Source organism: Phodopus roborovskii, unplaced genomic scaffold (assembly GCF_943737965.1).
Source record: "Phodopus roborovskii unplaced genomic scaffold, PHOROB, whole genome shotgun sequence".
NCBI lineage: Eukaryota > Metazoa > Chordata > Mammalia > Rodentia > Cricetidae > Phodopus > Phodopus roborovskii.
Genome location: NW_026125059.1, coordinates 13,070,001 through 13,085,607, shown reverse-complemented (window position 1 = coordinate 13,085,607; position 15,607 = coordinate 13,070,001). Strand labels below are relative to the sequence as shown.

Sequence of the window (15,607 nt, the reverse complement as noted above, 5' to 3'; positions counted from 1 at the left end):
TCCCAGGCTGCGGCGCAGGAGGCACGTATGCTGCAAGCCCAGGGTCTGTGGGGACTGTGGACCCAGAAGAGCTGCATCTGGCCTTCTGGTTTAGAATGCCCGTTCTCAGAAACAAAGGGTAAAGGGGGGAAGGAAACTGAGAAAAGTAAACTGCAGAGTCCTTCAGCCAATGGCACTGTGGGGTGGCTACTATTTCCTGGAAAGTGGCACTGGACAGCAGTGGCTAAGGTGGGGTAGGTGGGCTGCAAACAACTGGCTCTGGGGTTGGAGGGAGATTGGCTGGGCTATGCAGGTCCGACCTGGAATTGGGAGGAAGTTGCAGTGCTGAAGGAAAGTCAGGTGCCGGCCAGACTTGGGGCATCAAGTTAACATCCCCTTCATAAGCTGGGTGCCTGTGACTTCACCTCTCTAAGCCTTGACTTCCTCATCTGCAAGATGGGATGGCAATGCTTCCTTCAAGGACTCAGAAGTGTGAGGGGCTCAGCCCACAGCAAGCCCTGGTTCTTCATATGACCAATACATCCCATGTGTCCACCATGTGTTTAATGCTCTTCTTGATACCACAGACACAGAAAGTGTATGGAGATCAACTTTTTCCTTGGACAACAGACATTCCCCAGAGAAGACAGATGATAAATAAATATACATCAAAGATGGAAAATATCACGTGTTATAAGGAATAATCAAATACATAATAGAACAGAGAGAGATGGGAAGGAGGTGCTTCTGGGTGGTATATTTGGGAGGGATTTTCTGGGGAGGTGGCATTTTTGGCAGAGCTCTGAATGATGTGGCTGAGCAAGCTAGGCAGACATCTGGAGGAAGAGCTATTTGGGCAGGGAAGAAATAAGAGCCATCCTTGTCATCTTCATCACCATGGTCCTTACCATTAGCACCACCATCATCGCCATCACCATCATCATCATCAACATCATCATTGCCATCACCATCACCAGCATCATCATCATCACCATTTCCATCACCCTCTGCCTATCAACCACAGCACAGTGCCCAGATACTGAGGTCCTAGGCCAATACTATTACAGACAGACACAGAAGTGCCACTGAGACTCACGAAGGGAAGGTGGTGTGATAACAATACCTATGTGACCTGGTTTCTGTAGCTTATCTCTTCTTAACTAAGTCTGTGATCTTTATCAAGTGACTTTTCATAGAAACCAAGTGGCCCCTTGCCAAGGTGCCATGGAGATCCTACTCCATGGAGAAATACTACAAAATGTTGCCTCAGTCACATCTGTGCAAGCCAATTTGTAGCCCAAGGATGGCCGTGCATGAAGTCCCCATTTCTACCCACACACCAATTTAAAAAACTCCAAACTGACAGCCCTCCAACAGAGGGACATATTGACTCCATGGACCTGATTGATCACACTAAGTGATTTCTTGCTACTGTTATGACCCCAAGTGTTGGCTTTGAATTTGAAGTATTTGATAATATCTAACACTAGGGAGACTTCATGGGGAAATCTGGATACTTTGTTTCTCAGAAAATCATATGAAAACTAGTTCAGTCTTTGTGTATGGTGACAAGCAGGATACATCTCCCTGCAAAAGTGAAATTATCAGATGCCAATGTGTACAGACCTTGATGTGCCCAGGGAGAGAGGTCCAGCTGGACTGGTTTTAGAATCACCATGGCAACACACCTTTGAGTATGTCTGTGAGGGTGTTTTCAGAGAGGTTTAACTAAAGAGGGAAGACCCACACTGAATGTGGGCAGAGTCATCCCATATAAGACCTGCCCTGAATGTGGGCAGTGCCATCCATATAAGACCCACCCTGAATGTGGGCGGTGCCATCCATATAAGATCCACCCTGAATGTGGGCGGTACCATCCATATAAGACCCACCCTGAATGTGGGGGATGTCATCCTGTATGAGACATGCTCTGAATATGGGCGGTGCCATCCCATATAAGACCCACCCTGAATGTTGCAGCACCATCCCATGCGGTGCAATTTGAGATTGAATCTAAAGGAGAAATCGAGCTGAGTGCCATCGTCATCTCTCTTCCTGGCTATGGATGCCATGTGACCAGCCGTCTGCAGAGCCTGCCGCCATGCCTTCCCTGCCATGCCCAACTGTTTTCCCTCAGACTGGGACAAAGTAATCTAGTTTCATTCTGTTTTTGTGGTAAACCACCCTGGCAGAAAGCATCCTAGGGGAGAAAGGGGTTGCTCAGCTCATGATTCCAGGTCACCGTCCATTGTCTACGTGGGGAGTCAAGGCAGCAGGAACTCCAAGTAGCTGTGTGTTACAGGTGGGATGGAGTAGACTGGAATCTGTGACAACGGAGGAGGAGGATGAAGGATGATGGAGGGAGATGCAAAGGCAGGCCATGGGGAACAGCAGATATACCCAGGAAGGAGATACAGAGGAGGCTGAGGCTTCAAAACAGAGACATAAAAAGTAGATTCTGAGAGGAAAGAAACTGAGAGAAGGGAGGCCCTGGGGGAGGGGCACAATGATGGGAGGGACCCTGAGAGAGAGAGAGACCCTGAGGGGAGAGAGACCCTGAGGGGAGAGAGACCCTGAGGGAGAGACCCTGAGGGGAGAGAGACCCTGAGGGAGAGACCCTGAGGGGAGAGACCCTGAGGGGAGAGAGACCCTGAGGGGAGAGAGACCCTGAGGGAGAGACCCTGAGGGGAGAGAGACCCTGAGGGAGAGACCCTGAGGGAGGGAGACCCTGAGGGGAGGGAGACCCTGAGGGGAGGGAGAGGAGGGAGACCCTGAGGGGAGAGAGACCCTGAAGTTTAAACACCTCAACTGGATATTTAAAGCAGTTTGCGTCCCTAGTGGCCATTCAGTTTAAGCCAAGCTCAGGTTTGTCTTACTGGCTCTTCAGACATCTGAGTTGCAGCTCCTACCTTGAGGCAAAGCTTTCTATAAAATACTCGAAAGTAAACATGGCTGGCTTCATGGCCTGAGAGATGAAATTGCCATTGTCACATAAAACCACACAACTTCCGAGATCTACTGAGGAAACTCAAAGCCTGGGAGCCGAAGTTCATATAACAGCCATATGTCAGGAGATATTTTTCTTTTGACTTCTTCCTAACCATTTGAAAACTTGACAAGGATCCTTAGCTCATGAGTTGTGGGGAAGAAACGAAACAACAACATATAGTTGCTGGATCTCACCCGGGCAGTCCCAAGCCCTCGGATATGTAAGTGCACTGACCTTGTGGTTAGCAGAGCTGTAGAGCTGCTCCCTGGTCCCAAGCCCTCACCAGGTCTCAAGCCCAAGGCCCCCCGCTGTGACTGTCCTACCTTTGAAGTCAAACCACCACTTGAGTGAGGGCTTCTGGGATGGGAAGAAGAACAGGATGATGACAATGGTCACACCGGTGACAGCATCGGAAACAAACCTGCAGGGAGAAGGCCGCAGCGTATGACCCTGGCTCCTGACAGGCCATGGACTGACAGACTTTGAAAGAGGATCTGCAGATGGGGAAAGGTCTGCTAGAAGGGACACTGAAGCCTGTGGGACCACCACCTGTATTGTGCCCAGGTATGATGTGGCTACCCAGGTAGGCACAAGCTGTTGTAGAATAGGAATTGAAGGTGTGTTACATTTGTTTATGCTGCAGAACATTTGTTTTAATGATGCAAAGATGTGTTGCATTCTTTGTTTATCGTGAAGCTGGGTTACTTTGCCTGTCTAAAACACCTGAGTGGTCTAAGGAAGAGCAGAATGGCCAGCAGCCAGGCAGGAGAAAGGACAGGCGAGGCTAGCAGGTAGGAAGAATAAATAGGAGAGATCTGGGAGGAGAAGATTGGGGGAGTGAAAGGGGGAGAGGAGGACTCCAGAGGCCAGGTACCCAGTTACACACCAGCAATAGAGTAAGTAAGAAAGAAAGGTATACAGAAATAAAGGGGAAAGCCTAGAGGCAAAAGACAGATGGCAAGAAACAAGCCAAGCTAAGGCTGGACATTTGTAAGCAAGAAAAAGTCTCTGTGTCTGATTATTTGTGAGGCCGGTGGCAGGCCTCCCCAAAGAGCCAAAGAGTAAAGAGTAAACAACAAAAACCAAAACAAAACCCCCAATAACCAAGCCATTACCTAGAATGCCATAGGCATTTTGCTGCTGTCAAACAAAAGCTTGCCCTCCTGATCTAAGGATCTGGAATAGGGACTTTCCAAAGATGGGCATTTGAGAGGCACGGGATATTGGGGTCTATAAAGCAATATAAATCACCTAAACTTGAACCCCAAGGAAAGCCCTATTGTGTTGTGTCTAACTTCTGCTTGGGTTGCATAGGCAGCTCACCACCAGAGAGACAGTCATCCACACCAGCCAAGCCCAGCTCCTCCAAACCCTGCTTGCACTCTCATAAGGACTCTCACCACGCCCTCATGGGAGCTTGATAGACATGAGGCTGTCAGGTCAGACTGAGATGTGCCTTGGAGACGTGCCTTGGTGCTTATCCACCCTTCCCACACAGTGTCCGTCTGTCCTTTCTTCCCACCATCTCCAGCAGTGGAGTCTGCTCATGCCTCTGCTTCAGTCTTGAGGTCTTTCCGGAACTAGTCACAGTCAATGCCTCACTGCATTGTTTTACAGTGCAGTCCACTCACTTTTTCAATGCACCCAGTCCAAGCTGCAGCCCCTTGATTGTCTAGTGCCTGCTCTAGTCTGAGCCCATGGCTAAGCCCCATGCTTAGCACATGACAAAGTCTCCATAAGTGACTAAAGGAACAAATGGCACACCGAGTCCCACGGCTCACAAAGGCTGAGCTGAGCTTGGCCTCTAACCCCGTTTTGTCTGAGCATTTGTCACCCCAGAAACCAAGAGTTGTCCTACCTCTTCTTGGAGATACTTCTGCCCCTCCAGCTCCACACCGCTCACCACAGAATCCCCCCCACCAAGCCCTGCCTTGTGGGTCTGCAGAATCTCACCCAGGGGGGAAGAGGCTGGCCCAGCCAGGGATGAACTTCGGGTCCCGGGAGAAGAGGAGGATGGCAAATGCACAGAACAAGACAAAAACGGCCTGTTCGGCAAACCTGTGGTGGAGAGATGTAACCATGTTCATTATCCTGGGTTCAGACAGGAGCCGAAAGGGGCCATTCACTCTCAGGGAAGCCCAGGATGAGAGCTGCAGGGTGGAAGCCATTCACCTCTGCCAGGGTCCCCAAAGGCTTCTATTATTATTAAGGGGGATTGGCCAAGGTCCTACAGAAAACTCAGACAGACAGACAGAGAGCAAAAGAAAGACAGAGAAGCAGAAAAGGGAGACAAACCAAGAGTGATGGAGCACACTTTTAATCCTTGCATTCAGGAAGCAGAGGGGCAGGCAAGTCTCTGAGTTCAAGGCCAGCCTGGTCTACATTTAGTTCCAGGATAGACAGAACTACATGATAGAGAGATCCTATGTATAGGATCCTATATGGGTGGGGAGAAGAAGACACAGAGAAACAGTCATATAAACAGACTGACAAAAATACACAGAAAGTGACAGGCACTCCAAGAGGGGCATACACAGGGAGGGGCATGGCCAGACAGGAAAGGGGGACACAGAGCTGAAAAGACAGATTCCCCAAGTCTGGGAGAAGAAGCTAGCAGTGCATCTAGTTCACAGAGTGAGGAATGGAGTCTTAAGGCACATAGGAAGTAATGGGCAAACCAGTCCTTGAATTTGAGCTTGCTGAAGCATGCGTGCTTTTATCACATGGGAAACATGCACTGAACAGGCACACAGTTCTGGGAGGTGGTGTCAGATAGCCCATGTTCTAGAAGGAAAAGGGTATTTATAAGACAGGGAAGATGCCCAACCAAGTCCAGCCTGAGCTTAATGGTCCCTAAGGTGTCTGACCCAGCACCAGGGCAAGGCGGGACCCTCTTCTGCCCTCTGTCACCGCCACTCTCTGCCATTGGTCCCGAGGCACACCCGGGACTCAGCGAGGGTCACACTGGAGGTAAATCCCCTGAGAACTCAAGAACCAGCTCACTCACAACCCAACACTCGCTCGTACTTGATAGGCCCCAGGTTCTGGAACTCTTCTCGGATCACAGCTCGAGCTTTGTCCTCTGCATCAATTCTTATCTCAGACTTCTTCTTCCTCCAGCCCCTGGGATGGAAAGGGAAAGGTTAGGAGGGGTGGAAAGAGAAGGGATTACTTTACACTTCAAAATTACCTTTTTGTTTATTTATTTATGTATATATGGGAGTCTCCAAGTGTCCCGGTATGCACATGGAGGTCAGAGGATGGCTTGCAGGGGTTGGTTCTTTCCTACCTACCATGTGGGTTCTGGGTATTGAACCCAGGCTGGCAGCCTTTACCTGCTGAACCATTTTGATGGTTCTTAACTACCTCCACTGCACCCTGGCCAGCTGTAGAAGTGCCTTCTGAAAACTGACAGCATGATGCTTGACCTCCTGGCCTCTGCTTTCCTTCCTAAATTTACGTTCCAGCTGGCCTTTTAAACACGTGAAGTAGGGTTAGCTGTATTCTTGGGCTTTAAATCCTTTCATGAGTGAAACACACACACACACACACACACACACACACACACACACACACACACACACACACACGAATGAACCAAAAGTCACTGGAACAAAACAGAACTAGACTCCACTGCAAGTGAGAATTCAGGCCATGCTGAAGACGTTTCAGACTGGCATGGAGAGGGGGGCTATTCGGTCACTGTGACAGATGTGGAGGTCAATGGATTGAGAGTTCTGGAATCAGATGAAATTGTGCGCTGTAAAGTATTTATCTCGTTTGTTTGTTTGTTTGCTTGCTTGCTTTGTCTAGGTTCTTCCTACATGATGGTTCCTGTTTGGCCATGCCTGTGAGAAACTGTCTTATATTAACTGAGGTGGGAAGATACTCTTAACTGTGGGTTGGATGATTCCCTGGCCAGGGAATTCTGGACTGCATAAGATCCGAAGTGAGCAGCTCAGCACACAGGCATCACTCTCTGCTTGCTGCATGTGGCTATGGTGTGACCTGCTGCTCTAAGTGCTTCCTGTCTTGACCTCCCCACCATGGTGGACTGTGCCCTTGAACTGTGAGGTAAAATAAACTCCTTTTCCCTTAAATTGCTTCCACCTGACCTTCAGAGGAGACGGGCATGGAGCAGGGAGGACTTTGCTGGGATTAATCCTGACCATGTGGTGCTTAGGCCTTTGGAACTGGTTTATGTGAAGAGTGCGGAAAAGTTTTGGAGCCCTGGGCTACAAAAGCCTTCAGATGCTGAAAGATGAGTTTAATGAGCCATTCTGGTGAGAGCTTGAAAGACAAGAATGCTAACAGAAATGTAGATGGGTTCAGAGGGGGAGCAAGGACTCCATCAGCACCCGGAATAGGGGCTGTTTGGATGTTTCAGGCAAGAGACATTGGATTGAGAGATGATGGACTAATGTGTTCAGTAGAGGAAATTTCAGGACAGGAGTGTATTCTGATTAGTCTTGAGAAAGCAGCTCTATTTGGTAACAACAGCTGCACCATGGAAGATGATAGCCTAAGCCAGGGAGTGTCTACTGCTCCTTAAGGACAACTAACTACCTCAGAAGATCGGCACACAGCACAGGGACTGACACAACTGTGCTCCAAGGGGGAAGGCTCCATACATCTCCAGCTGGCAGCAGAACTTGGCAGCACCGTTTGTATGGATCTTGTTTGGAAGAGATGAGAGATGCAAGCCTTGGGGTAGGGGGTTCATGACCGAGCTGAGGCCTGGTGATGTGTGGCAGGGTTAGACTTCCTGCAAAGAGGCCCTGAGAGGTCACAGCGTAAAGCTGTGAAGGTGAAGCCTAAGTTGTGATGGAGATTTAGGGATGCCGGAGATGACAAGACTACAGGACATCTCCCACAGGGTGGAGCTGTCCTAAGAAAGGAGCTGTGTGGCAGGGCTGGAGGATTAGGGCTGCCCCAGCCATTTGTAGCCCAGAATATTGCAGCATGAGTCCCAGGTACCAGGCTCGGAGCTTCAGGGTTTGGTGTTTGCCTTGCTGCGTTGTAGTTTGGGTTTGGTTTAGTTGTACTTGGCTTTGTCCCAGTGTCCACTTTGAATTTGGTAGATTATATGTGGGATTCCATGATGCACATATGTAAGTGTGAGGACACTTTGGACTTTTCAGGTGTTAGGACTGTTAATGATTGTGGGGACTTTAAAGTTGTCTGGATGTGTTTTGTGTTATTATATGATCACAAGCCTATGGGGCAAAAGGTAGAAGGTTACAGCTTAAAATCAATGTGTTTGGTGTCAAGTTGACAAAGGCGGGGTTGGGATGGTTAATCTGACAGAATCTAGAATCACCTGGGAAATGGACTGAAGAGATAACCACCACTCTCCACTTACTGTTGTTTTGATTTTTTGAGCCATAAGTATGCGTTGTCCAGTCAAATGGAACACACATATTAACAAAAACACCCAGCCAGGCGTGATGGCTGGCACCGCACTGATGGGAGATGTCATTCTGTAAATATGTTTCTCATACTGGTTAATGAATAAAGCACTGTTGGCCAATAGGAAAGGAAGATAGGAGGGACTAGGAGACAAGGAGGAAAGAGGAGTCAGCGTGGAGAGACAGGAGAGAACAGAACCACCGGCCCCCACTCTCCGGTAAGACCACATGGAGGTGAATAGAAATGGATTAATACTTAAGACAGAGCTAGCCGATAAGAAACTAGTACCTGGTCAACAGCATTATATCAAAAACAGAGTCTCAGTGTGTTAATTGGGGCTGGTGCAGCGGCGGCGGGATAAGACCAGCAGCAGGCGGAAAAACCTTACTCCTTACACCGCACTTTTAATCCCAGCCCTCAGGAGGCAGAGGTAGGCAGATCTCTGAGTTCTAGGTCAGCCTGGTCAGCCAGGCCAACTAGTGAGTACCTGTCTTAAAAAAAAAAAAGAAAAGGAGAAAAGAAAACCAAAACCAAAAGAAAATAGAAAGGATCAACGGCTCCTGAAGAATGACACCTAAGGTCTTCAAGCCTCAACACACGTGTGAAAATGCATGTACCCCAAACACACACGCACACACACACACGCACACACACATACACACTGGTGTCGTCATACGAATCCACAAGGATAAACATGAGAGAAGATCACAGGTTTTACATCTTGGTTCAACACCATCGCTGGTCCAAGCCATCCTGGAAGCCAGAGTCACCTTTTTGTTCAAAGGGCAATGATTGGGCCCGGCAGGGAAGCTTGGACTTTTCCATCCTCCTTCTAGAAGATGATCCCACATACCTCCAGCTTATTCCACCATAGAGGAAGGAGATCCAGAGCCAGCCAGCTAGCAGGAACAGCAGCATGAGAGGGAAGGCGAAGATGAACCAGGAGCCAAAATTCACCACATCACACTGTGGAAAGAAACTGGAGAACAAAGGAAAGGGAAGGCAGCCATCAGACAGAACCATCAGGCTAGGCAGGATTCTGCAGAGGGTCAGGGCAGAGGTGTAGATCCTGGGAGCACAGGAAGAGAAGACTCCTCCCCCTCAACAGAAGGCACCTTTCCTTCTATGGGACGCTGGGTTCTGACTCAATGGAATCACAGTGTCCTGTGTGCCAGACAGTGACAAGCTGCCACCCTGACAAACTCCAGGTCCTGGTCACCATTCACCAGGCAGCACACACAGCCCAAATGCGAGCTTCACTTGTTTTATGTGGTGTCTAAGTGCTGGCATCTCCTTCAAATGTTTCTTGTGAATCTGACAGCTAACACACCATATCTTGGGCAAGACCAGGTGACACATGTCTTTAATCCTAATATTAGGGAGGCAGAGGTGGGCGGATATCTGTGAGTTCAAGGCCAGCCTGGTGTAAATTGTGAACTCCTGGTCAGCCAGAGCTACATAGTGACACCCTATCACAAACAAAAATGAAAACAAACAAAAATATGGTATTAGATTGGAAAGGAAATATGTTATAAAATGCATTGGATGAAAGAATATGGACATGTAACTACCATCTATAAATAAATAAACAATGGAACAAAACATGTATAGTCATTGTCTGACAAATGAACAAAAGACAAGAGTGGAACCCTGAGAGGATTTCATTCTTGGTTTTCTTTATCTGATTTTCTATAATAAAAAAATATATGCCTTGCAATCAGGCAGATGAAAAAGTGCAATAGTTAAAAATATATTAATATATTAGCAAATATGGGGCAAGTTGCACGAATTCCTAATATCAAAATAATACTGAAAGGAACGTAATTAAAAATGTCCATAATAGATTAAGTATAATACCCGATAGTATCATTTCTAGTCTTTAGAATGTATGTTTTCTGTAACATTTTGTGATAAATATCAGGTTATAAAAGTGCACCAACAGTATGACAAAAAAGTATTAAATAGAAATATATAGTATGCATATACTCGTAGAAAAGACTAGAAGGAAGCCTGCTCTCAGTGGATCGAAGGTATTCCAAATTTTACATTTTTCTGTATTTTCTAGACTTTATAGTGTGTATGTGTGTTTCATCTTGTCACCAGAATAAACAAGTAAAATGTGTTTGTACAAAGAGCAACTAGGTCACCACAGCCATTCCAGTCTGCCAGGTTCCTGTGGGGGCTCACTGAGCCTGAGGGACTCCCCTGTCTCTGCTTCCCAGTGCCAGATGGCAGGTGTCTACATCTGTATTTTTACTCGGTGCTGAGGATCTAACAGTCCCATGCTGGACCCACCCCAGCGACCTATTAAGAACACCTCTATGCCCTTCCTCCTTCCCAAAGACCCACATGTTTTACTAAAGTCAGTGGGAGCTGTTGTTCAACATGGTGAAGCCCCAGAGCTTCCCCTGCTTTCCCTTTCCAGGCTGGAGCCCAGACCTGCTCCTGTGTCACAGCAGAAAGCCCTAAATATCATCCATCCCCTTCTTTCTTTCTTTGTTGTTGTTGTTTTGTTTGTTTGATTTGGTTTTTTGAGACAGGGTTTCTCTGTGTAACAGCCTTGGCTGTCCTGGAACTCACTCTGTAGACCAGGTTGGCCTCGAACTCACAGAGATCCTCCAGCCTCTGCCTCCCAAGTGCTGGGATTAAAGGCGTGTGCCACCACCATTCAGCCTTCTTATTCCTCACTGCCCAACTAGACCCTGAAGCAACCCAGAGCCCAAGGCTTCCTTTCTGTCTCTAAGGAGGGGCCCCACAGACCCACCCCCAATACCAAACACCCAATGGGAAAGCAAGAAGCAGAAGGCTAAGCCCAGGTCACCCCAGACCTGAAGAAGGACTATCTTAGCTTCAGGCTGTTTGGTTGCTGACAGAAAACAGGAGGCCCAGCCTAGTGCCAATCAGGGAGATGGAAGGATGCCTAGAGTTTGTGCAAAAGTCTGTTCTCAGAATCCTGGGATCTGAAAATCACAGAGAATCTTAAAATAAGGTTTACAAGGCAGAGACTGAGCTATTAGAGTAAAGTCAAGCAGGGGGGGGGTGGCGCGGGGGAAGCCTTGCTCTCCTCTTCTCAGGTCTGGGATCAGTAAGTACATAGACACCCTATCTGCTGGCAGCAGGACTCGCCTGCAGGAGGTGGCTCAGAGCTGGAAGTCTCCTCCAGGCTCATCCTTGCCTTGGGCCAACCCTCCAGCTAGGAGCTGAGTTTAACATCCTGTCTCTCAGGGTCTCACTATCTTACTTCTTGGGAAGCTGGATGCTGGGGTTCCCATGCTATGCTTGTGACCCTCTCCCCTCCCCCATTCTTTTCAGAAACCATTTGCTTGTTTGTTTTGGGGACGATGTCTTGCTAGTGTCTAAGTTGTGAGCTACAGTGATCTTCCGGCCTTGGTCTGCCGGGGCATCCCCAGCCACTCTCCCCGGCCTTGCAGCTCCCTGAGACTCCCAGGAGCAGTCACCTCAGAGCCTCTGCTCTTCCGGAAAAGCTCTTCCAGCCTCCAGAGCCCACTCTCCCTCTAGGGCTCTTTTCAGATGGCCTGTCAGAAAGCAGGTGTCCTGACTGACATGTCAGAATGGGGCCTGGCCTTGTCACTACCATCCCCCTGCCTCATTTTCTTTTTATGCCTTGCATAGCACACAAACATTTGCCTTTTGTGTGTTTTTGAGACAGGGTCTCAAGCAGCCCAGGCTGATCTCAAACTCCATGAGGATGACCTTTAACCTCTGACCCTCCCAGAACATTAGAAGAGAAGCCAAGCCATGCCACCTAGCGTTCATTTGCTCTTTGCCCATTGCCTGTCTTTTTCCCCAGAATGGAGACTCCCCCAAAATGGAGATTTGATGATGCTGGGTGTTTCTGTGTCCCCAGAGCTAGGCCAAGAGAGTCACTTGATATCCATCCTTTGCTGGGAAATAAGGGGAGGAAGAGAAGGACAAACCCTTGGCCCACAGGGTACACTGCATCACTGCATCTAAGTCTCTCTCTCTCTCATGTGTATGTGTGTGTGTGTGTGTGTGCACACACGCACATTTGGAAACCCCTCATTCACTCTCCACCTCAATGAACCTGGAGCTCATGGTCTCAACTATACTGGCTGGCCAGTGAATGAATCCCCAGGGATCTGTCTCTGCCTCCCCAGAGCTCGATTATAGGCATGTATAATCACTCACTTTTAAGTGGGTTCTGGGGATCCTAACTTGGGTCCTCATACTTGCACAGCCAACACTTTGCCCAGTGAGCCATCTCCCCAGCCCCACACTTACCTCTTGAGCTGGCCAAGCAGGATGAGGTTGGGGGCTGTGCCTGTGAGGGTGGCGGTGCCCCCGATACTGGCTGAGTAGGGGATGGAGATGAGGAAGCCCTTCCAGATGTTTCTGCGATATTCCTCCTCCTTGGAATCAACAGGTAGCTCCAGTGGGGCCTCTGTCTCTTCGGGGTGGCCTCTGTGGGAAAGGATACAGAGAGAGGCAGTCAGAAGCCCCGGCCCCCGGGGGAGCCAGCCCCTGATGCTCTGCTTGCTGTGTCAAGGCTCTTTCTAGAGTCCAAACTGTCACAGACCCTGAAAGCCTTCAGCTCAGATACTCTGTTCAAAGAATTTACCCGAAGGAAACAATGGGATAAGCATTGCGGTTGGTAGCAGGGTGCACCACAGCATTAAATGTCATTTCACCCCAAAGCAACCTAAGTGCTCATCCAAGGAGGATCAGATACATGCCGAGCTGAGCCTCTTTCTGGATGGGATGTCTATACAGCTGTTAAAATGGGTCATTTCAGGACCAGTGAGATGGCTCAGCAGGAAAAGGCCCCAGGAACTTACATGGTAGAAGGAGAGAACAGACTTCTGCTAGTGTTCTCTGGCCTCCACACTCATGCACGTGTGCACACTCGTGCATACATGCACACAAACTCAGACAAAACTAAAATTTAAGGATGTAATTAAATGGGTGACTTGAGAGGCATCTGTTGAGATAAGTGTCTGTATCAGGAATCAGATAGGGGCAGCTGATGTCGTTGCCCAGGCTTTTGTCATGAGAATATTCGTGTGAAACTATGTCTCGTGGATGGATGTACACATATTCTGGTCTCCAGTGGAATATACAGTCTTCTTCCGTTTCTTTCCTTTTTCACCCACTTTTATTTCTTCTTTGAATTGTCTGTGTTGTTTTCCTTGTACAGTTTTGGGAAAGAGTGAAGCAGAGAGACTATGAAGAAGCCAGAGGTAGCATGGCATGCGATTCCAGTGCTTTGGAGGCTGAGGCTAGAGGATCCTGAGTGTGAGTTCTATACATTGAGAACCCCCTGTCTCAGAATTGAGGGCCTGGATTTAACTGGACTGGATCACAAGTTAGCATCAGGAGTTATCTTGTCTCCACTCCCCAGTTCTGGGGTGATAGGTGTGCTCCACCATGACTAGTTTTTAATTACTTGGATTCTGGGGATTTGAACTCAGATCATCAGGCTTGCATGAGAAGCACTTTACAGACTGAGCTACCTCCCATCCCTTAAAGGGGCTGCTTCCTTCTCTGGCTGCTATAGAGTGTTTATATGTGGCTAAAGTCAGGAATTGCATACACAGGACCTGAGGTGGGGGGTATGATGACCATCCTGACTAAAGCAATCAGTTCAGTGCATACATGTGTCTTAAAACATCTTGATGTTTGTCAGTTATTCTTCAATAAGTCAGGAAAAGGACAAAGGAACAAAGATTCTAGAAAAGAAATTGCATGGTTCAACAGGCTTGCCTAACATGTATAAAGCCCTGGGTATGGTCTCTAATACTAGAATGACAGTGAGGTAATCACCCCTGTGCAATTTGAAATTTTATTTTAAAAAAAAAAAGTAAAATTGATTGATTTCAAGAGGATCTGAGTTTGATCCCTTGGACCCACATGGTGGAAGGAGAGATCTGAGTCCTGGGAGGCCATCCAGCTGTCCTCTGACCTTCACATGTGTACTGTAGCTGTGAACACACACACACACACACACACACACACACACACACACACTCACACGAGAAAGAGAGAGAGAGAGAGGCAACCATGGAATGGGCAGAAGGCTAACTCCAAGGATGAGGGTCTTGTTGCTTCTCTTTTGAAAGGAGGGACTCAGGAGAATGGACAGTGAATGTGCCCATGTATGCATGCTTGTTTGTATGTTCATGTGTGCCTATATCTGCATGTGTGTCTGCTGTGGCCACCATGCTTGACATTTCCTTCCTTCCTTCTTTCCTTCCTACACAGATTCTGGAATCAAACTCATCTTAGTGTTTATGAGACACTTTACTGACAGCTACCTCCCCAGCCCCATGGCTGCCTTTTATTTAAATATATTAAATAAATACATTTAAATAAATTTATTTATTTATGTGCATTGGTGTGAAGGTGTCAAATACCCAGAAACTGGAGTTACAGATAGTTGCTGGGAATTGAACCCAGGTCCTCTGGAAGTGCAGCCAGTGCTCTTAACCACTGAGTCATCTCTCCAGCCACCCATGGTTGCCTTTTAGTCTGATATAATTAAAAGTTTTGAGATAGTGAGTGGAGTGGTGGTGGTGCATGCCTTTAATCCCAGCACTTGGGAGGCAAAGGCAGGTGGATCTCTGTGAGTTCGAGGCCAGCCTGGTCTACAGAGAGAGTTCCAGGACAGGCTCCAAAGCTATAAAGAAACCCTGTCGCAGAAAGCTAAAAAAAAAAAAAAAAAGTTTTGAAGGTGTCTTGCTATATAGCACAGGCTAGCCTCCAACTCTCCATCCTTCCTCAGTCTCCAAGGGGCTGTAATTACAAGTGTGTGTGTGTGTGTGTGTGTGTGTTTCTACAACTGGCTACTGGTTATTTTTTTTAAAAAGCATGGCCTCACATAGGCCACAGTGGTAAAGGGAAGAAACCTGGACCCTGGACCAGCTGGAGAGAACTTGATATTTGTTGTTGTTTAGGGGGCATTGGTTACAAGTTGTTATTGGTAATGGTCAAGAAAAAAAGCTAAACAAAGGAGATTAGATTCAGAGTTCTTGTTTTGAAAAGAAAAAAGAAAGGGATATATATGATAGTATATAAGGGTAGATTATTGAACCTATCCTGAAAAGAAAACAGGAGGGATATAGAAACAAGATTAAAAAAAATAAATTATTTGAATCTATTTTTAAACCAAAAAAGCAGCTATTAGTTTTCAATATTTTACAATGGCTTTGAGTTTTTTGTATATGATACAAAGTTGAGATTATTTTTGTTAAA

The 15,607-nt window shown here is 47.5% G+C and overlaps 1 protein-coding gene across 1 annotated transcript in view; it reads right to left on the bottom strand.

The window, feature by feature from the left end:
* Slc13a3 (solute carrier family 13 member 3) overlaps positions 1-15,607 on the bottom strand; it is a 68,000-nt gene that overhangs the window by 15,773 nt on the left and 36,620 nt on the right. The window contains exons 5-9 of the mRNA XM_051186209.1: positions 12,641-12,820; positions 9,231-9,356; positions 5,996-6,091; positions 4,922-5,026; positions 3,292-3,389 (exon numbers count right to left, since the gene is read on the bottom strand). Of these exons, the coding sequence (XP_051042166.1) occupies positions 3,292-3,389; positions 4,922-5,026; positions 5,996-6,091; positions 9,231-9,356; positions 12,641-12,820 (605 nt within the window). The remainder of the gene's footprint in view (positions 1-3,291; positions 3,390-4,921; positions 5,027-5,995; positions 6,092-9,230; positions 9,357-12,640; positions 12,821-15,607) is intronic.